Genomic DNA, 23592 nt, shown 5'->3' with positions numbered 1-23592 from the left:
CTTCAATAACCAGTAATCCCGAGAAGCCTTTTTTTCAGCCGTTTTTGCATTTTTTGTTTCTTCTATCAATTGTTCATAACGATTTTTTTCAATAAACCTGCGTTCATCTCAGCTATTCGTTGTTCGGCCGCCATTTTTTAATAAATTAAATTACTTTCCTACCTGACGAAAATTAGCAAACATAATAACTATGACGCAAATAGCTCAATACACGTGTTAACAATATCATCGCACGTCGCGAAATGAAATGGAGAAATGCGGCTGTTTGCTTAAATAGTGTCGCGGTATCCTTTTTCTCAAGTGGCGGCGGCGGCTCCTTTGACCTGACCGGCCAGCCGGCCCGCCGCGCCCGCGCCGTCACTTGTCAAAGGATTTAATTTTATTTGCAAAGGATACCCGCATGCGGCGTACACTCGCGAGTGAACGGTCATGCTAAAACGATTCACTTCCATTAATGCTTGAAATGGCGCCTCTAGGAAGGGTGTCAGGGTTCTATGAATCTTACCGTACTTATTTGTTTGTAATAAGCACAATTGCGTTCGAGTGTTACATTACCTGCTGCAAGTTTGGCATTGTATAGAATAGCTAGGTAAAGTGTAAAATAAATTCTATTTCATACTTTACCTGCCCGTTTTAGGTATTCTATACATTGCCTAGGTATTGTATACAATACCGGATTATACACATTGCCGGTAACAAATACAATAATGAAAGTAGTAAGGTTATGAAAGAAAGGAAATTTGGAATTCCAAGAAAACACTTTGGAATTTAAGGGATCAGCCTTCAGTTGGATGACACATAAATATTGTTTTAATAAGATACTTATGCAAGGAAACAGTCAAAGGATGAAAAAGGTCGTGAATTTTTGTATGCGCGGGTGGAAATACACATGGCGTGGTGACCATAATACCACTTTTTGATGTCACAGGTCATAATAGCCTCCCAACGAACTGCAATTCATCATAAAACATTCTATGATTAGATTATTTATCGGTCGCTATAGGAGTTTGAATTGAGAAAGAAGAAAACTTCGTATCCATTACTGACAAGTGTTGTGCCATACTGCAATTCAGGAGGTACAAGTTTGTATCCATACCAACGTCACGATTTTGAATATGCTTCAACTTTTGGAATGTTTCATATCTTTTAGTGTTGTGATTTCGCGACGTATTCGATTCAAATGAAAGTTGTCCGATACAATTTGGTCACAAACAAATTGTCAGAATGTGATCGGCCCAATTGCAAGTCGTATTTGGTTCTACTCACAATCTGTGACCGATTCAACCACAAAAAGTTTAACACTGTTTTAGTTTTCGATAATTTCATATAATATATACGGGGGCAGTTTGACCGTAGAATAAATAGCCTTTACCATAATCTCTTTATTTATCAGAAAGTGCTTTGCATAGTTCAACAAACTTTTCTGCAATAATAGTTCGGCATCAAAACGTGTCAGCAAATCTAACAATTTTCTTAAAAATAAAGATTACATATTTGTAATCACAAAACACAGTGCCCAGAAAGAGTTTATTCTTACTTGGGAATACATTATTCCTTTGATTTGCGTGATTCCTTGTTTCTGGGATATAATGTTTCAACTGCTGTTACATATTGGCGGAAAAGTTGACTTGCGGATATGTTTCAATTGTTAATGCGAGCGCATTTTTGACAAGCACTAATCAATCGTTAAACTTACTTTGTAAATTGCTTTTTCATATTAAAGCTTTGAAAATATTGCAGATTTATCAACCATTTTTGGAGTGGTTACAGGAAATGATGGCCACGGACGTTCAACATCTTCCGTGTTGATACGGCCACTTTTAAAAGCAAACAACCACTTACAAATGTAAACAAACATGTACCAGAAGATGTTGTTTGTCGTGAATTCAGGAAACTGCGAAATTCGAACTGGGTGGAAATGATTAACAGAATACAGTAGATATTCTGTGTTGTAAATTTAAAAAAAAACGCGAAAATAAATTAGTTCAGGCACGTACCGTCGAGGGCACTGGCATCGAAAATCTGCCGTGTTGAATCTACTGAATAACAACTAAGTTTGCATTTCTTCTTAGGGTATGTTCTGCGGCGTTAACAAAGTAGTAGTAGTAGCAAATAAACATCTTTAATTATAAAAATAGTCCTTGTAAATTAATTGGATCCAAAAGAGAATTTTTACCCTATACTAAATGGTTTGGAAAAGTAACTGGAATTGAATAGATTTCTGATTCTTACCACGTTCCTATATAATTTGTAAATTTCATTACTTTGAATCAATAATACGAAAGTCTTTCTTATTCAAGTCATGTCATTTTATAATAATGCATTATTATTCAAAGCATTATTTGGTAGGTAGTTAGATACAATACTGTCAAATGTATAAACTACATTTTTTACCGTTGGAATATTTATTTTTTGATAAACAGATAAGATGCAACTATTACATATTACAGTTTTAAGTAATGACAATAAGTAAGTATGTACTTCTGAAAATACATGGCAGAGATTAGAGCTGGATTAATTATTTTGAAACCAAAATAAAAACATAATAAATCCCTCTCTTGTTCAACACTAATAATAAATAATCTTTATTGGATAATTGTAAGGAAAATAAGTTTTTTTCTCTTTAAGCCTTTCCTTCATGTTATTGCCGTTAGTTGTACTCGAATTTTTCTATTTCTAGTGAATTCAAATGTGAGAGAAAAGAAAAAATATTTGTTATGAAGCCTGAAATTTCTCTAAGTTCTAAACAAGTTTCACAGAAGTACCTGGCCCAAAAAGGAGAAAATATTAAAATTTTGGAAAAAACATACTTATTTTTCAACGATATATCCATGTTCTATAAGTTCGATACCCTCTTTATGATAAGACTCGCCAAGTTCTTCAAGATAGCCATTAACTGCTTACATCCCCCTTTTCACCTTGTTGGTAAATCTTTGATCAGCAAGACTGCGATTAGAAAATAATCCGAGGGAGCTAAATCTGGCGAATAGGTTGCCAATTCAACTTCTTTTCATTGATTTTGGTCATTACAATAACGGATGTTTGAGCTGGTGGATTGGTAGATTGTCTTGATGAAACAACACTGTCTTCTTAGCCAAATGCGGCCGTTTTTACTTAATTTATTCACTCTAACGTTGCAAAAGTTCGCGTAATACACGCCGTCAGTAGTTGTTCCTTTTTCAAGATAGTCAATGAAAATTATCCCAAAAAACCGACGCCATGACCTTGCCTGCAGATGGAACCGTCTTTGCTCTTTTTGGAGCCCATTATTTTGATTGTTCTTTTGTTTCGGGTGTGATAAATGCACATTTCATCCATGGTTATGAAACGGCGCATTTCCATTTCTGAGGAACATTGCCAAACACTGAATGGAAACATCTTCACGACGTTGTTTTTGTTCCATTGTGATCAAACGCGACACCCATCTTACGCTCAGCCTTCTCATGTCCAAATTTTCAGTTAATACGCGATGTACCACACTTTTTATATCTGCTAGCTCACGCATGTACAGTCGATGATCATCGAGAACCGCTTTGTGGATTTCCTTCAACATTTTCGGAGTCTTCACCTCTATATGATCGATCACTGCGGTGCTGGTCTTCGCAGGTCGTACGGCCTCTTTCAAACTCTAATATCCGATAGCTAAGGAGTAATCTCACCCAGAATAGGATCTAGTTCAGCTTTTACATTAGTTGTATGTAAATAAAAGTATTGTATCACATAACGATTTCCATGTTCACTGAAAACGTTCACTATTGATAGATGCCAAACAAATACTAAACAACGTGGCGTCCTCAAACTTAAAACATATGCTATGTGTACTTTCTATACAATGGTATTTTTGAAGCAACTTCCGCCATCTCTAGGTTAGTCTAGGTACTTCTGGGACCTCGTATTAGAAGGCTCCCTGACCTTAATATCTTTGAAATTCATCCAAATTATGTCTGTATTTTCTCAACAACCACGCCACCACTTTATCAATATTGTATATTATCCAAACAAATTCTTGAGCATTTGTGTTGAGGTTTACTTTTTTAAATACCGACACTATCCATTTTTATGCCATATTGACTCTTTGGAAATTCAGTTCTTAGGCGTCTATATTAGGTGACAATGATGATGATAAACAATTTTTTTGTTTATGAATGGCTCAGATATCAGTCATAGGATATTCAAATCTAGAAAATGAAAAGCTTCCAAAAAATAGTAAACTATATAGGGTATCTTGCTTTAAAAAAATGTAGGTGTATTCAATATGATATCCACCCTATACAGATTTCATTTAGGGAATTGGTATCTCGAAACAATTCAGTTCATTTAACGCAACTTTTGCATAAAACATTTTCATGGATTTCTATTTGCAACTGAGTTGAATGAGAAAAATAATAGTGAAAAATCTAGTACATAAAAATTCATAAATCAACTATCTAATAATGAATATAATTTTTATTGATAATTGTTTTTCTCTAAATCCTGATTCTCAAAAATTACGCAGGTAATGTTTTGATATTTATACGGGAGTTGTTCGATCTCTATCTGCACTTATCAATGTAAATTGATTAATTGAAAGATTTTGGCCATTTCGGACACAAAAAGAAAAAAGAAAAACGGCAATTATTATTTGAAAGAGTTAAAAGGGACACAGCGTCGCTGAAACAGTGTATAGACTAAACATGTTAAAACTGTTAAAAATAAAAATGATTATGGAAAAAATGTCTTGGACATACTTTTCCAATGATATAGTTCGATCCAATTCAACTTTATAAACTAACCACAAAAAAATTTCCTCGTGATATTTTTTTTAATAATATTACTTTCGAGGACATTAAGTAAATTGATTCTAATAACAAATACTTATTCCAGCTAATCACTCTTTAATTTGATCTTGAATGATATACTGAGGAAAGTATTATTGCGCTATTAAGAAATGATTGCAATCGTTACCTCATAATTTTTAAAATTGAACCTATTATGATAACATGTTTCAATCAACGTATTAAAAAAACATATTTTTCTTAAATGACTTCTTACTTTTAACTTTCATTCATTTGACGATAAACAACCAATATCCCCTATTTATATCAACTCTATTGAAGTTAGATTTTTGTTTTATTATTATAAATATCAATATTAGAAATTTAAATTTCCGAAATTATAAAAATAAACTGATAAATAATTATCTGCTGTGTAACATTTTGTTAAATTTCCATCTAAGTTTCCACTAGTCGATACTGCATCTATCTGTATTTTTTATGATACTAATAATGCTAAGGGGATATGAAATCCATGGGATTATAAAAAATTAGGTATAATTAAAGTAAGTATAATTACTTTTTTGATGAAAAGAATTTTAGAAATATGTAGCTGCCAGCTCTCAAGGTTCTCGGGTATCAACTTTGACAAACAAACCTATAACCCGATCCAGAAAATCCATAAGTTTCTGCATATGGTTTCAGCAACATGGATCAATGCCAAATCACCAAATTAATGTCCGGTAGTACCTGAACTAAATTTTTTCCCATTCGTTGGCGCGGATCGATAGAATGGCCAGCACGACCTCATGATCTGACACCATAAGACATTTTTGTGGAGATACGTCAAAAGTATTGTATACAAAACTAAACCCCTAACTTAGATGACTTAAAAAGACGAATCGCACTGATGATTAGATCAGTTACTCCTGAAATATTGAGTAACGTTGGAAGACATTCCTATACCAGTTTAGATTATTGCCAAGACATTCGCGGCTAAAAATATTAAACATCTCCTACATTAACAACAATGTTTCTTGTGTTTTTTTACATTAAGGAATAATCGTACGAATTTATGAAATATATTTGTTTTAATTTCAATTTTTGTAATAAATCTGAAAAAACTTGATATATCGGAAACAGTTGGATTTATGTAGGGAGGTGGTAGGCAAATTTATTAGCCAAATAACCAAAATGTTAACATTACAACAATTTAAAAAAAACATGAGAGCCAAATCAGATTGTTTAGTTAACTCTATTACACTAAATGAAACTAAACTTCATACTTAATAAATATATATTAGTGCGAACTATGAGCTTATATCTTCTGGGAAAGTTTGTGTAAGTCAGGTTTGTACGTTGTTGTTTTTAACGGTATGATTCCAAGTTCTCATCAATAAGACGATTTCTCAGTTTTCTCTTGATAATTTTCATGCTTGATGATGATTGTTCGCATATATGAATATATAGAACCAAAATAACCAGGAATACTATTCCAAGCGTTAAAAATGATCATGTCTTCCTTCTCCAGATCATTCAAAGGAAACCACTTGTGTTGTGAACTAAGGTCACATTTATTTTATCCAATATTTCCAATTCAACACAAAGATGTTTGTATTTAAAGAACCATACATCCTTGTTTTCAAATTCACCAATTTTATTTCAAAGCTACCAATGTCAATTTCAAAAAAGAAAATTTCAATTCGGTTTACGTAGCATTTCGAGGATTCGACTGAGAAATGCTTCCTTCATATTCAAAATTATTGTTTTGAAATGGTGTTTATCAAAAGATTAATTATTATCTTGGGAATTCATAAGGTCGGAAAGTGAAACAATGTTTTTCTTTGAAATCCTGGATAATTCCTTCTCGAATGTTATTACTTTTTTTAATATTGAAAAAATTAAGTTTCCTATCCATACCTATCTTTCAACTTGAAGATATGTTCATAAATTAAAATTCTTCTATAAATCGAGAACATGTATCATCAAAATAAGATATAATTTTATCATCATCTCAAGATATTATTACAGTTTACGTAGATATTTGTGACAGAGCACATGCGGCTCTGGAGCCGCACTTTGCCGACCAATTATGCGCATTTAAGAATAAACATCGACGGGTTCAAGCGCGAAAGTCGAATTTTTCGTCGAATGAAGAATTTAACTAATACACAAACAAATATTTCCATAAAATGAATTTCTTGGAAATGATATCAATTCTCAATCTTATTTCTTTATATGAAAAATTTGCTATTCCTCAATAACTTTTCATTTCACAAGTTAACTCTCTCTCTTGAATGAAAATTCATAATTTCAAAAGACCCGGGGTGGTCTCGAACCCTCTTGTTCAATTCCAATTGACAACAAAGAAAAAATTGTCGTAATGACAAGAAATTTCAAAAATGGGAAGTAAAAAAAATCACCCTAGCAACGATCATACTCATATTATTCATTAAATACGAGGCGGTCCAGTTCAACGTTTTGTGCTAGAAGAACTGAAGAAGAAAACTTTGAACTTGAGAAAGACAATTCTTCAACATCACCCCTACTTGCATGCGAAGTTCGGACCCTCTAGTTAAATTTTTTCTGGTCGAAAAATAAGAACAAAAATGACCATAAAATGGAGAGGGGTGGAGATGGAAAGTTTCGACCTTAGAGAGGAAATCATCTCGCAACTAATTGAACCTACATGTGAAATTTCATTTTTCAGTCGCTTTTCGTTTGACCTGCAGAGGTGAACAAAGGTCAAAAACCACTTTTTTGCACTGCGACCCCTCGAAATATTCATTTGTTTTCAACCAAACTCTAATAACATCAATCCGCCGCCAAAAAAGCCATGTATGCTAATTTTGAACCAAATCGGACCCACAGCAATTGCTCGAGAGACGAAAATAAGAATTGTAGCTTAAACAGATATATATATATATATATATATATATATATATATATATATATATATATATATATAAACTACAGACACTTGGAAAACCATCATAACCGTGTTCGGGAGGTCTCAAAACATGGGAAAAATGATGTGCCCCCCATTTTTCTTCTAGTCACGCCTACCGTAATTTTTCCTTTAAAAATTCGACCAAAAACAATAATTCAATACAGAACTGAATTCATGTTAAAATGTAATGTTTAAACTTGGGAACAAGTTCTCGAGCTGGTGAAAGTACATTAAATTCCTTAAAAAAGCAAATCGAATTCAATCGCGATTAATTCGAAACATTTTTGAATAGATGAGATGATGAGAACTTTATATAATACAGTGCTTTTCAGATAAAAGTATCCACCTTTAATAACTTTTGTAATACTGGTATTTAGAAAAAATCCAAAAACACGTCAATTTATGTTGGAAGGGGCAAGCATTATGGCTTATTTAAACTTACTGGAAAAGCCACCCCCTCACCCCTAGCAGCATCCCCTTTATTTTTTTAAATTACTTGTCATATTTTTTATGTAAAATTTGGATACTCCTCTTTGAGCTGATTTCAAAAATGTATAATACTTGTAGGTTAAAGTGGTTAGTTTATGAGATAAACAATTTTTCTTTTAAGAGCACAAATTTTACTTATTATTTACTTTCACCTTATTTGCCTTTACTAAAATGGGTTGTACAACAGTTCAAACTCTTTAATCTTTTTAACTGTGCTATTTATTCTACTTAAAAAATCCAAACAACAAAAAACCAAATTAAAGTTTGACATTGTCAACTAGAATTTGTAGTCACTATTGATAGTGTAATTTGATACATTATTTATTTTGTTTCTCTGAAATGGTTTACTCTTTGCAAGAATGAATTGAAATTGTAGGTTTATACTACCAAAATAATAATTGTGCAAGAGCTGCTGCTAGAATATTTAACGAATTACATGACGGAAGACATGCAACTCATAAGTATGTAAATCAACTGATGGAGAAATTTACCACAACAGGGTCTGTTTGCAACAAAGTGCATAAGCGAGAGGGACTCGTAAATAACGAAGCAATCCAAGTGGCAATTTTAGGGAAAGTCAGCTTAGAGGCTCAACAACCCCAATCGTTGTCAACAATAAGTAGAGCGATCGGTGTTTCATCTTCTACAGTTTTCCGAGTTCTACATAAATTCAAGTACCACCCATACAAAGTTAAGTTGGTGCACGAGTTGAATGAAGATGATTTTGATCGTCGTCTAGAGTTTTGTCATTTATCAATAACAATCCACAATTGTTAAACAATATTTGCTTTTCTGATGAATGCTCATGGTCATTAAATGGCTTAGTAAGTAGGCATAATTGTAGATATTGGGCTGAAAGTGATCCACATATTATGCGTGAATTCCATACACAACATCCCCAAAAGTTAAACGTTTGGTGTGGTATCCTAGGTGACCACATTGTCGGACCTTTCTTCATCAACGGAAATTTAAATGGTGAATCATATCTTGAGTTACTCAGGGAAGGGGTTGACCCACGTATTACAACAATAATAGAAAATGATGATAACCTTTCCGAAGATTTACTGGTATTTCAACAAGACGGAGCTCCCCCACACTATGCTATGCCTGTCCGACAATTTTTAAACGAAACATTCCCCGCTCGTTGGATAGGTAGAAGGGGGCAGATGATGGTGTGGCCACCTATGTCACCGGATTTAACACCCCTAGACTTCTTTTTATGGGGGTATTTAAAAACAAAAGTTTATGCTACCCAACCAGAATCTCTGGATGATTTACGAGAGAGGATAGAAAATGAATGTCGACAATTAAATCCAGCCGTATTAAGCAATGTCAGAGAGGCATTTCAAAATAGATTATACCATTGTATGGAAGTGAATGGTACTCATTTTGAACACTTATTGTAACTTCATAATAAATAGCACAGTTAAAAAGATTAACGAGTTTGAACTGTTGTACAACCCATTTTAGTACAGGCAAATAAGGTGAAAGTAAATAATAAGTAAAATTTGTGCTCTTAAAAGAAAAATTGTTTATCTCATAAACTAACCACTTTAACCTACAAGTATTATACATTTTTGAAATCAGCTCAAAGAGGAATATCCAAATTTTACATAAAAAATATGACAAGTAATTTAAAAAAATAAAGGGGATGCTGCTAGGGGTGAGAGGGTGGCTTTTCCAGTAAGTTTAAATAAGCCATAATGCTTGCCCCTTCCAACATAAATTGACGTGTTTTTAGATTTTTTCTAAATACCAGTATTACAAAAGTTATTAAAGGTGGATACTTTTATCTGAAAAGCACTGTATTATATAAAGTTCTCATCATCTCATCTATTCAAAAATGTTTCGAATTAATCGCGATTGAATTCGATTTTCTTTTTTAAGGAATTTAATGGGTAGCATAAACTTTTGTTTTTAAATACCCCCATAAAAAGAAGTCTAGGGGTGTTAAATCCGGTGACATAGGTGGCCACACTATCATCTGCCCCCTTCTACCTATCCAACGAGCGGGGAATGTTTCGTTTAAAAATTGTCGGACAGGCATAGCATAGTGTGGGGGAGCTCCGTCTTGTTGAAATACCAGTAAATCTTCGGAAAGGTTATCATCATTTTCTATTATTGTTGTAATACGTGGGTCAACCCCTTCCCTGAGTAACTCAAGATATGATTCACCATTTAAATTTCCGTTGATGAAGAAAGGTCCGACAATGTGGTCACCTAGGATACCACACCAAACGTTTAACTTTTGGGGATGTTGTGTATGGAATTCACGCATAATATGTGGATCACTTTCAGCCCAATATCTACAATTATGCCTACTTACTAAGCCATTTAATGACCATGAGCATTCATCAGAAAAGCAAATATTGTTTAACAATTGTGGATTGTTATTGATAAATGACAAAACTCTAGACGACGATCAAAATCATCTTCATTCAACTCGTGCACCAACTTAACTTTGTATGGGTGGTACTTGAATTTATGTAGAACTCGGAAAACTGTAGAAGATGAAACACCGATCGCTCTACTTATTGTTGACAACGATTGGGGTTGTTGAGCCTCTAAGCTGACTTTCCCTAAAATTGCCACTTGGATTGCTTCGTTATTTACGAGTCCCTCTCGCTTATGCACTTTGTTGCAAACAGACCCTGTTGTGGTAAATTTCTCCATCAGTTGATTTACATACTTATGAGTTGCATGTCTTCCGTCATGTAATTCGTTAAATATTCTAGCAGCAGCTCTTGCACAATTATTATTTTGGTAGTATAAACCTACAATTTCAATTCATTCTTGCAAAGAGTAAACCATTTCAGAGAAACAAAATAAATAATGTATCAAATTACACTATCAATAGTGACTACAAATTCTAGTTGACAATGTCAAACTTTAATAAAAAGTAGAGTTTTTTGTTGTTTGGATTTTTTAAGTAGAATAAATAGCACAGTTGAAAAGATTAAAGAGTTTGAACTGTTGTACAACCCATTTTAGTACAGGCAAATAAGGTGAAAGTAAATAATAAGTAAAATTTGTGCTCTTAAAAGAAAAATTGTTTATCTCATAAACTAACCACTTTAACCTACAAGTATTATACATTTTTGAAATCAGCTCAAAGAGGAGTATCCAAATTTTACATAAAAAATATGAAAAGTAATTTAAAAAAATAAAGGGGATGCTGCTAGGGGTGAGGGGGTGGCTTTTCCAGTAAGTTTAAATAAGCCATAATGCTTGCCCCTTCCAACATAAATTGACGTGTTTTTGGATTTTTTCTAAATACCAGTATTACAAAAGTTATTAAAGGTGGATACTTTTATCTGAAAAGCACTGTATATATAAAAATTGAATATATTACATTCGCCTCTTTCACCGCATTCGTTATCGCAAACAATTCCTATCACTAAAAGGTATAATTATATTTTATCAATTTCGATAGAAGAATCAATACAAATGAAAGATTCAATTATTCACAAAGGTTTAACAAAAGGACCACAAACAACCTATTTTATAGACGTTTCATGCAGATGCTTTAAGGTTGAATTATTTTTGAAATTCAAGTTCAGAATCCTAGATGGATCTTCAGCAAAACTATACAGAGTGAGTTTTATGTATGGAACGCCTCAATTATCTCGGAAACGGCTTGTACCAGTTTTATAAATTTTTGTATACAAGCGTCTTGTGATACGACCGGTATTATGGTGGTATTTACATTGTTGTCAGATCTTTCCTTTCTCCAGAAAAATAATTAACTTTGTTATTTCAAATGAATATTTTTCGCTTTTCGAAATCCTTAAGAAATACTTATATAGTAAGTAAAAATAATACATTTAGGTGGATGGCTATGACTGCTACAACAACAAATTTGACGTTTCAATAAATTATTATTGTTGGAGCTTCATTGATATTTTAATGATAATAGTATATGGTGATGGCGTAGAACATCATTCAACACCATAACACACAACTCCATAACAAGGTCTACTGTCAGTAAAACTAGTAAAACGTTTAACGAAACTGGTTCATTGAAAGATTTATCTAAATCAGGGCACAGAAAAACTGCATCAACTGAAAACAAATCTTTAGATATTTGTGTCCTGCTAGAAGACGATCCCCACATGAGTACTAGGCAAATATCCTGGTAACTTGATATTTCGCAAACATCCGTAATGGAAATTTTACGTGATACTAAATTCCATCCATACAAAGTAATGTTGGTTCAAGAGTTGTCAGAAGAGTTTGCAGACCAAATAATGAAAAATGTTACAATCAACACGATCCAAATTGTTATGTTTTGCGAGTATGAGTATTAATGGAAACGTAGTGGAAAGTGTAGATACTGGACACGTAACAATCCTCGTTGGATGCGTGAATCTCACACCCAATATCTAGAAAAACTGAATGTGTATAGGCTGAAATAATAGGCGAGAAAACACCAGTTTCATTAAACTTACCATAATACCGGCCGTATCACAAGACGCTTGTGATACGACAAAAATTTATAATAAAGCCGTTTCCGAGATAATAAAACTGATAGTATATCAAGTTGACGAATTTGAGACCAAACTTTTATTACTGTTGGTTTTGCTCGTGTTTTTGTGTCCTTTTGATTATGTATAGTGTTAAGCTTGGTTTATGCAGCCAAAATTAGAACTAAATTAAAATTAATATTAAACTAAACTGTCTTGTTGTTAATTTTTTGGTTTATGCAGTGAATTAAGGATTATTATAAATTACTGGTCAACCAATAGAAATTCCCTGTATGGGTCCTTTTTTTTTATACAAATGTCGAAAACTCCTGACACTATCTATCAGTGTTCCATCGTCTAAAAGATATTGCTACCTTTCAGACATTACCTTTTTATATTTTTTTGGTATCAGTTTAAAAAATAAAACACCGCGGCCGAAAGCGGCCAATAACGCCATAACCAAACGAAAAAGGATGTTATAAACAAAACAATACCACCAATACAGACTGATCGAACTTATTCTGTGCTCATAACCTCACATAATTAAAGATTTGAAAAGTTGGCAAACTCTTAGTTTAATTTTAATGTACTGTTAATTTTCTGCATAGACCACAAGGACCATTTCAGTATCTTTCAACAAGTACTGACAAATTTAAATTTGCCAGTATTTCATGAAGGATGTTATATCAGTAGTTCAAGTAGAGACCCCCAATGGACGGCAATTTGGTTAGAGCAAATAACATTGTTGTGATCCATCTGAATATAGGTGATCAGGTGATCTACCCTATAATTTGAGCATGATCATGGGGCCCGTCAATTGGCCGCCTAGATCGTATGATTTAACGCCTTTGGACTATTTCTTGTGGGGCCATGTTAAGGCTAATGTCTACAGGGATAATCCCGCAACGGTTGACGCACTAGGATCCAATATTAAAGCATTTATTCGTGAAATACCTGCCGATATGTTGGAGAGAATTTGCCAAAATTGAACCTATCTAAAGCGGAGCCGCGGCCAACATTTGCATGAAATCATCTTCAAATATTAAATTATACTGATCGTTCTATCGATTCCAATAAAGATTTCATCAATTTTTTCTATCGTTTTTTCAAAATCAAATTCCCTCATGTAACTGATTACTATTAATTCTCATGAGCAGCGTAATTGATAGCTTACTGAGGTTTGAGTTTTTATATCTTTGGGAATTTCAGAAGAAAAAAAATAACTTATTGGTATTAAACTGCGTGAGTGGGTAAATTGTTGATAACTGCTCAATAATACTTATTAAACATCTAGAATCTATTATACAACTAAATAAATATCTTGGAAGAATTAACATACAAAAAAATAATAGAAATCAAAAGTTTTTGTAGTTCATGTTTTATATTTGAAATTTCCATCAAAAATGAACGCGACGTTCGGAAACTAATCCAAATATCGTACTGGGTTAAGATTCGCCATCAGCTGATAGGTGATCTACCTGACCTCAGATCATAGTCATAGTCCTGACATAATTTATAATATCAGACGTGAATCAAGAACGACATACGGTAAAACCTTTGATTTGATTTATTTATTGGCAGATCGAATCGATATATATTTATAAAAAGGATTACAGGAGGAGAAAAGGAGACATTACTGTACTACAGATCAAAAAATCCAAATAGATGTTTCAAAAAAATCGTCTTTTACTTCTTCTTCTTCTTCTACTTCTTGGAGATCTGTCGATCTGTTAATTCTGAAGGCCTTGAGTCGGACGGGTTGTTTTCTAGGGCTATTCTCGGAAGTCTGTTCTCGTCCATCCGCCTTGCATGGTTGTACCACTGCCTCTTATGTTGTATTCCCCATCTCACAATGTCTTGTATCCCGCATTGCTCTTTGACATCTGTATTTCTTACCCTGTCTCTTCTTGTTTTCCCCACTATTGTTCTCAGTGTTTTCATCTTGTTGGTGTCCTCGCGGACTTCCGTGCCGCACGTCATGATGGGTCTGATACAAGTCTCGTAGATTCTAATTTTGCTATCTTTGAGCATGTATAGGTTGGATCAGACTATATCTCGTAGGCATCCTGATAGTGCGGATGCTTTTACTTGCATTGAATAAAACATTTTCTTTGGTTTTTCGGATCTTTCGTATAGTTCGTGATTGTATTGTGTTAAAAATTATTATTAATGAATTATGAATGAATAAATTCTTTGTTGAAGTAATGGTGAGGTTTTGTTTTTAGATATATTTTAGGCATTTATACAGTAAATTTCATTGTATAAAAAAAGAAACTATATTTACGAAACTACTAATTAAAAAAAAATAGACGGAGATTTTACTGAAACCGAGGGAAAATTTTAAATACCGTTATAAAAGAGGCTTCCAGAAGAACTGAAAACATGACATTTACTAGATGAGCTTTTTGATTTATTGATGATAACTGACCCATCGATTTATTTAAAAAATTGGGATTGATTGAAAAACGTTTGTTAATAATTTCTTTTGACGTTACCATGTACTTAATTCTGTCAGATCAAAATTATTCAATTTTCCGATCATAGAAATAAAACTTTTGAAAATTTACAAGTATTCCAATAAAAAACCTATTAATTTCCCTCATCCCCTAAAATTTATGCACTACTAAGCTTTGTACAAAACATTAACAAAATTCAATTATAACCACACAACATTTTCCAAAAACTTTCTAAAACACAGAATAATACCGATTATAATGGGTGAGTAATTTATAATGGAATAAACCTGTATCTATTACATACAATCACATTAATAGCATGAAGTAGTTCGTTTTGATGGCTCCAAAGCTCCCTAAGCTCAATAGTTGAATACTGGACATCTCTATTAAAATAGCTTTCGGAAGGGAAAAAATTAAAACGATTAACTTAAAAATAGGAAATTGTGTGCAGACACTGAACTCTATAATAGCAAAATTAGTAAAAATTAACAGGGGGAAAATTGAGAGATGAAATCTTTTTAGGAAAACAAGCTTTCAATTCTACCTCTGGTTGATTGTTGTTTGTATTAACCTTGTTTATGAACCTTAAAGATATAATAATTAAAGTCTGATAAGGACAAATTTTGTTTTTTGTTTCTCTAAAGGAAGACTTTACGGGGATGGTTCCAGAAGTACCTGGCCTGATCTAGAGATGGCGGTAGTTGCTTGAAAAGTATTATATGTATTAGAAAATACACAATCTATACAGTAAATTTTGCATGTTTGAAAACGCCACGTTGTTTAGTATTTGTTCGGTAGCCATCAATAGTAAACGTTTTCAGTGAATTTGTAAACATGGAAATAATTGGTCATCGTTATGTGATACAATACTGTTATTTGGAAGGCCTTATCCCAGCCAATATAAAAGCTGAACTAGATCCTATTCTGGGTGAGATTGCTCCTTCGTTATCGGATATCAGAGTTTAAAGGAGGCCGTACGAAATGCGAAGACCAGCATCGCACTGGTCGATTATTTGAGGTGAAGATTCCGGAAATGTTGAAGGAAATCCACAAATACTGGATGAACATCAACTGAACGTGCACTAGCTAGCAGATATAGTAGGTATTTCAAAAAAAGTATGTTACATCGTGTATTAACTGAAAATTTTTGCGCCGTTTCATAACCATGGATGGAATGTGGATTAATCACTTCACACCCGAAACAAAAGAACAATCAAAACAATGGGCCCCAAAAAGAGCAAAGACGGTTCCATCTGCAGGCAAGGTCATGGCGACGGTTTTTTGGTATGGGCGTAGGATCAATTATTTCATTGACTAAAAAGGAGAAACTATCAACAGCGAGTATTATACGAACTTGTTCGTTTGAGCGAAGGAATTAAGCAAAAACCGACGAATTTAGTTGAGAAGAAAATGTTGTTTCATCATGGACTAGCTCACATATCAGTTATTGCAATGACCAAAATTAATGAAATCAAGTTTAAATTGATACCTCATGCACCCTATTCGGCAGATTTAGCCGCTTCGGATTATTTTCTGTTTTCAGACTTAAAAAAATGCCTCGGTGGTAAAAGATTTTTCAACAAAGAAGAGGTGATGACGGCAGTTAAGGGCTATTTTGAAGAGCTTGTAGATTCTTATTGTAAAAAGGGTGTAGAACTTATTGAACATGGCTGGGAAAAATAGGTTACGTTGAAAAATGATTTTTTTTTGTGTTGGCTTTGTTGTGCCAGGTACTTTTGGAACCATCTTCGTTAATTGAAACGAACTAATGTAAAGGGCCAATTTTCAAACATTCTTGTTGGCTTTCAAGTGCTTCTGGTTTATCTGGTTCCAAATGCTCAAATGTCTCTGGTTTCTCCGTGTAAACAGGTGACTTCACTAAAGCCTTAAATAAAATTATCCAGTGCAGGGCCGGATCAAGATTTATAAGGCCCGGGGCTAAAATAATGACGGGGTCCCCTTAAAGAATTCGGAAACCCGAAAAAATTCACAAAATAATATCAATACGTTAGATTTGTTGTATGAACACATCAAAAAATACAGAATGATTTCCAAATGATGGGGCCCTCTTGGACATGGGGCCCGGGGCTATAGCCCCCCCAAGTCCCTAGCGTAATCCGGCCCTGATCCAGTGGTATCAAGTCGTTGGGACGAGATGGCTAATTAACAGGACCATTTCGTGAAATTGATCGATGTCAAATGTTTCTTTAAGTAAATTGATTGTTTCGCACGCCGTGTGGCATGTGACTCTAACCTACTGAAACTACATACCTGCAACATTAAATGCCTTCTAACTGAGACACAAATCGGGTAGTGATTATGTCTATGTAGCGTTCACCATTCACTGTGTCATTTTAAGGTTTGTTCCAACCTGCTAGTCGGAACCGTACTTGGAACGGTTTTGGGAAGCGTTTATAGATATTTTCTGCGCAATTTCCGGTTCTTGCAACAGTAAATGCTATCAACCAAGAAAACACCGTCCCAGAAACGGTTCACAAACGATTGGAACACAAAACAGAATCGTTCGTATAACGGTAACCGCCCGGTTGGAACATGTACCATGGATCGTGTTTTGATGGGGATCAGCGTATATAAAGATACTAAGTGGCAATTATGCCATCGGCCCATAAATCGCTGGGTGTAATGGTATTTCGAAAATAGCTTGCGGATTCATCGTCCAAAATTCGCAATCTAAAAATGATCAGATCACTGAGCAATATTTTAAAAGGAAATTATGGATCTATGGCAATATTTTCTTCTACTGTTCAAATAATGGATCATCGTCGACGGCAATCGCTGTTTTCAGCTTCTTACGGGATGCACACTGTAGATTAGAGTGAACGTATAGCGATTATCAACATTTTTTTTTAATTAATCGCTCTGATTACTACGAAACTCGGGTAACGCGCGATTAATCGATTGCTAATTGCTCCAAATTTAGACTAATCATGATGAGCCAGATCAAAATAGCTTTAAAATGGATATGACCTGCCAAATTGATTGTTACAAAGAATGATGGCGCCAAATTAAGCTCCGCGCCTCTAGAAAAACATCCATAATTAACGTCTAGTGGTTCACCTACAAGTATGCAAATAATTTCTAGGTTTGTTTGAAAGCAATTTTTTTTCATGAGATATATTTTTCAGTCGAACAACTATTTGGGTACGAAATTTGATACAAACTATAACGAGCCCACATATTCGTTACCATAGACAAATACTCTTTTATTGCAAACCGTCGACATTGCCTGTTTTAAAACTCACCAACGCATAACAGTTATCCGTCGATAAAATCATAATGTCAATTGGGGATGTATGATTTGCTACACAAACCGACCCCCTAGCAGGTCGCCATTGTTTGTTGTGTACTGTTATTATTGCTGTAACACTTTGAGAAAGAATACGAAAACACATCTTGTAAAATTTTTCGTTCAACCACCTTTTCAGAGATCCACCTCGAAGTATCGACATAGAAAATGTTGATATAAGTAGTATGGCGATCTAAAATGTTACTAAATGGAAGGTGGCGTGTTTGACTATTGTTAAAAAATCATAAATAATTCTGCAAATGTCAAATTATATCAGATTGTCGTAGTTTTTTTGGAAAATTTCTGGCGCTTACTTGATTTTTCATAACTTAAATTATGTTAGAAATAAGTCGTCTGTTAAGAAGGGCAGAACTTCACAAAAAATTGAAACGCAGATTTTTTTATCGTTTTACAATCAGTCCGTTAGGACGTTGTTTTTACATTTCCAATACTGTAATACTGAACATACTGTTTACGCTACCACGACGTTTGTGCATGGAAACTAGGGGCCCGTAATTAGTACATCACCAAACGGCATTTCTGGCACTCTGTACAGGTCGGATATGAAAATGCGAAAAATGGGCTGGAAAACCTCATATGGTACACAAGTGAAAACTCTGTACGCTCTGAACGCTCTGAACGCCGTAATAACGCCAGAAGTTTTGGAAGTCGAAAAATCCCCGCCAGAAAGGACCGAAAGTGCCGGAAAATTCGTCCGAAAAACCTGATGTGGTACACGAGTGAAGCATTGTGGAACGTGAGGTCGGACTCTAAACTAGAAGTGGTGTAATAGCGCCAGAAGTTTTGCAGGTCGGGAAACCCTCACCAGAAGTGACCGAAAGTGCCGGAAAATTCATCCGAAAAACCTGATGTGGTACACGAGTGAAGCATTGTGGAACGTGAGTTCGGACTCTAAACTAGAAGTGGTGTAATAGCGCCAGAAGTTTTGCAGGTCGGGAAACCCTCACCAGAAGTGACCGAAAGTGCCGGAAAATTCATCCGAAAAACCTGATGTGGTACACGAGTGAAGCATTGTGGAACGTGAGTTCGGACTCTAAACTAGTAGCGGTGTAATAGCGCCAGAAGTTTTAGAGGTCGAAAAATCCCCGCCAGAAAAGACCGAAAGTGCCGGAAAATTCATCCGAAAAACCTCATGACATACTTTCGGTTTTGGCTCAAATAAAAATTATTTTTGCTGGCTTCATCGAAACTAACTGTTTGTGCTTCCCAAATTTATTTATATTGTAGAAATGTACCATTTGTGACTATATGTTCCTATGATGGCACATGAACTCCAATTTAGATTAAATGGAATTATGACATTGATTTTCTTGATTGAAGTCAAATATCTATCATTTCTTAAAGAATTAAGCTGCCTGAATGAGCTGATGAAAAGAAATTTAAAAATATCCCTCTCGATTTCAAATATTTGGAATTTTCTTCGAAGGTGCCATCACAGGCACATTTATACTATAGACTAACGACTATTTTGGAGAAAAATTATTTTGGAAAGAAAATGTCTTGTTTCTTAAAACTTTTCAGACAACTTTCGTATTATTATTCTGCAACTAACTTCCCTAAAGTACAAATGTGAATAGTTTTTTTTCTCTGTTATTGATTTTACCGATGCGGCAACCAAAATCAGGGAACCTTAATATCACTAGTACATTTGTGAATATATTTCTCATTTAGTGAGATAATAAAGTGTACTAATAATTAACACGACAGTCGAGCACCTATAATCTAACTAAAAATGGATTAGGTTGACTCAGTTTCAGTATTAATTCTAATTTACTAATACCACATGTCCATTTTCTAAGCTGTAGTATGACAACCTGTATTTAACATTTGCAGTGTTATTTTTGAAATAATTTGAAATTATAATAATCAAATTTACTAAACTAATAAAAAAATAAGTGTGTTCAGCCGATGATATAATAATTCATATTAAGACAAAACATCAAATTTATTACTTACCCCGAAACAGCAAATAATCAGTCTTAATGGAAATAAGAAGAAATATCTTATGAAAAATCCACCCAGCCAAAGGAACGTTAGTTTCCATGATATGAATTCGTAGCCCCTATTTGTGCGAATCAACAGATTCCAATTTTTCAGTTCCTCGGCCTCGAACCTTGAAGTCACTTGATCTTCAATTATCGCTTCAACTCCAGCCTTTACATATTCAAATACATTTGACAGATCGAAGTCCTTATACTTCTCCTAAAACAATGTGTGTATAACTGAACATTGACCAATTGCTTCAACAACCTTGTGATGCAATGATTATATTCGACAATGTTATTCAATTCATTTTACTGGAACACTAATCGTGTTTTTAGAATTTATTGCTTTCAACATTTTCAAATGGAACTAGCGAGGACACTAAAAATTTGAAATTATTTTTGGTACACGAAATACTTTTAAATATCAAATACTGATAGTATTAAAAATTCATCACAAATAATTAAATATCGTAATGAGGGAAAATAGGTTATTCGTCTTTCCCTTTAGCTTATCCTTTTTCTATTTGATTACACAAATACACTGGTCTGCAAAAAAATTTAATGAAGCATCTGCACGTCCTGAATTCAAATATAACTGCTGTGTTCTTCCATCACCAACGATTTTCGGGGGAGCCCCGCACGTCTATTTTTACCACTTTTCTATAATAATAATAAACTTAGGGACATTGATTTATTTAAAGGGTAAAAAGAACTATTTCAGCCGGAAATCATTATAAATAATAAAGATATGTGCCATTATTTGATGCTTGCTTTCCTTTTATACTCTGAGGTACAGCTATCTCGTCCCATAAACCAGTACTCCGTCAACATACTTGCATTCCACTTCCCTAAAAATCTCTTCTTATCTTAGCCATGTTTGATAAAACCGTTCTCCGTGTTCATCGGAGACTGCTCCTAAATTTTCAGGGAATAAATCCAGGTGAGAGTGAAGGAAGTGTACTTTAAGACACATACTACATCCCATGGTCTTGTACGCTAACAGCAATTCCTCGTTGTCAGCGACTTAATCATCGCTTTTGTATTTACCCACATACACACACGTTTTGAAATGCAAACCAAGGACGTTTTTGATTTTTTACTACTACCACTGGCCCTCAAAAATCCTTGGCTTCGTCCACCACAAACCTCCAGTCACGGTCCAACGCTCGGTGTCTCCACCTCCTCAAACTTAGCTCCTGAAGATTCTCTCCGACATCATCCAACCATCATTTGCGCGGTCGCCCAGGCAGTCGCCGGCCCTCGGGTTTCTGTCGGTATGCTTTGAGCATCCCCGCTTCTCAGGTATACGCTCTAAGTAGCCTAGCCATCTGCAACTGGCCCTCTTGACTTCTGTCACCAGGCTGGAGTCTACATAGAGCCGATAAAGCTCGGTGTTTGTATGGCAGCGTCACACGCTCAGTTCACGCTCCCTTCGACTGAGTAGATCAAACTCATACTCAAAGAGCAGAAAAAGTGAATGATTGTGCAGATATTGTAGAAAATTCAGTTATAACTTCAAAATTCTTTGACAAATTTCTCTGGATTACATTATTTGGAAATCGGAATTTGGAAGAAAAATTAGTGCCACGATTGGTATATTTATTTGATGCTGATATCCCGATAAGAGACACTTGATTTCATGAAAATTGTGCCCTTCCCATTTTTGGGAGACCTAATTGAGAATATCTCGATGCTGTATTCTCAGGCAGATAGAATTAACTCGAAAATATCAGATCTCAATCTTTTTTGAACTTTTTAATGGGGTTCTTCGAAAGCACAATTTTTAAGACAAAACTGTCAGATATAAAGGAGGCAAGGCACGAATAAGAAAATTCTATAACTTTCTTTATGTTATTAAATAGTCAATGGATATTATCAGTTTCTTCTGAAAACTTCCAAAAGATCCACCAGAATCAGCATTAGTGGGGCGTACATATGTTTTATCATCCTACTGAGAGCAACGTACGAGGATGATTTCAGAAGTACTTGGCCTGATATAGAGATGGCGGTAGTTGCTTGAAATATACCACAGTATTAGAAAGTACACAATCTATACGGCATATGTTTCAAGTTTGAAAACGCCACGTTGTTTAGTATTTGTTTCGTAGCTATCAATAGTGAACGTTTTCAGTGAATTTGTAAACATGGAAAAAATTTGTCATCGTTAAGTAATACAATACTTTTATTTGAAGGCGTTAGATCATCCATTATAAAAGCTGAACCAGATTCTACTCTGGGTGAGACTGCTCCTTCGTTATTAACAGTAAAAAATTGGGTAATTTCAAGGCCGCAAGACCTGCGAAGACTAGCATGATCAGTGGTCCATCAAATAGGGTAACTGCTTCCAGAAATGTTGAGAAAATCCACTGGTACTGGATGATTGTTGACTGAAAGTGCACGAGCCAGCAGACATAGTTGGCATTTCAAAAAGTGCGGTACATCGCATATTAACTGTAAATTTATACAAGAGAAAGCTGTGTGCAAGATGGGTGGCGCGTTTGCTCACAATGGAACGGAAACAGCATCGTGAAGATGTTTCCATCGAGTGTTTTGCAATGTTTCACAGAAATAAACTCACAGAATTTTTCACCGTTTTATAACTGTGGATGAAAGGTGGATTAATCATTTCACACCCGAAACAAAAGAACAATCAAAACAATGGACTGAAAAGGAAGAATCGGCAAAGAACGTTCCATCTGCAGGTAAGGTCAAGGCGTCGGTTTTTTGGAATGCGTGTAGGATAATTTTGAGTGACTATCTTGAAAAAGGAGAAACAGCGAGTTTATGCTTAGTTACTGCAACGTTTGGGCGAAGAAATCAAGAACAAACGGCCGCATTTATGTTGAAAAAAGTGTTGTTTCATCAAGAAAATGTACCAGCTCACACATCCGTTATTGCAATGGCCAAAATTAATTAATTAAAGTTTAAATTTCTACCTTATACACCTTATTCGCCAGATTTAGCCCCCTCGGTTTATTTTCTGTTCCAAGACTTGAAAACATGGCTCGGTATTTAAAGATTCTTCAATAATAAAAAGGTGATGTAGGCAGTTAACGGCTATTTCGAGGAGCTTGGCGATTCTTATTATAAAAAAGGTATATTTTTTTCCAAAATTTTTGTGTTTTCGTTGTTGGGCCAGGTGCTTCTGGGACAATCCTCATACTTATGTA

The 23592-nt window shown here is 34.6% G+C and overlaps 1 protein-coding gene across 4 annotated transcripts in view; it reads right to left on the bottom strand.

Moving 5' to 3' along the window:
* LOC130452380 (glycerol-3-phosphate acyltransferase 4) overlaps positions 1-23592 on the bottom strand; it is an 89205-nt gene that overhangs the window by 46976 nt on the left and 18637 nt on the right. For 2 of the 4 annotated variants that reach the window (XM_056791622.1, XM_056791623.1), the window contains exons 3-4: positions 20394-20639; positions 18373-18609 (exon numbers count right to left, since the gene is read on the bottom strand). In XM_056791622.1, coding sequence (XP_056647600.1) covers positions 18373-18609; positions 20394-20639 — 483 coding nt within the window. The remainder of the gene's footprint in view (positions 1-18372; positions 18610-20393; positions 20640-23592) is intronic. The other 2 variants (XM_056791624.1, XM_056791625.1) reach the window with 1 other exon arrangement.

The sequence above is a fragment of the Diorhabda sublineata genome, chromosome 1 (genome assembly GCF_026230105.1).
Source record: "Diorhabda sublineata isolate icDioSubl1.1 chromosome 1, icDioSubl1.1, whole genome shotgun sequence".
In the NCBI taxonomy this organism is placed as follows: Eukaryota; Metazoa; Arthropoda; class Insecta; order Coleoptera; family Chrysomelidae; genus Diorhabda; species Diorhabda sublineata.
Note: the sequence above shows the minus strand (reverse complement) of the source record. Positions and strands in the feature narration are given on the sequence as shown.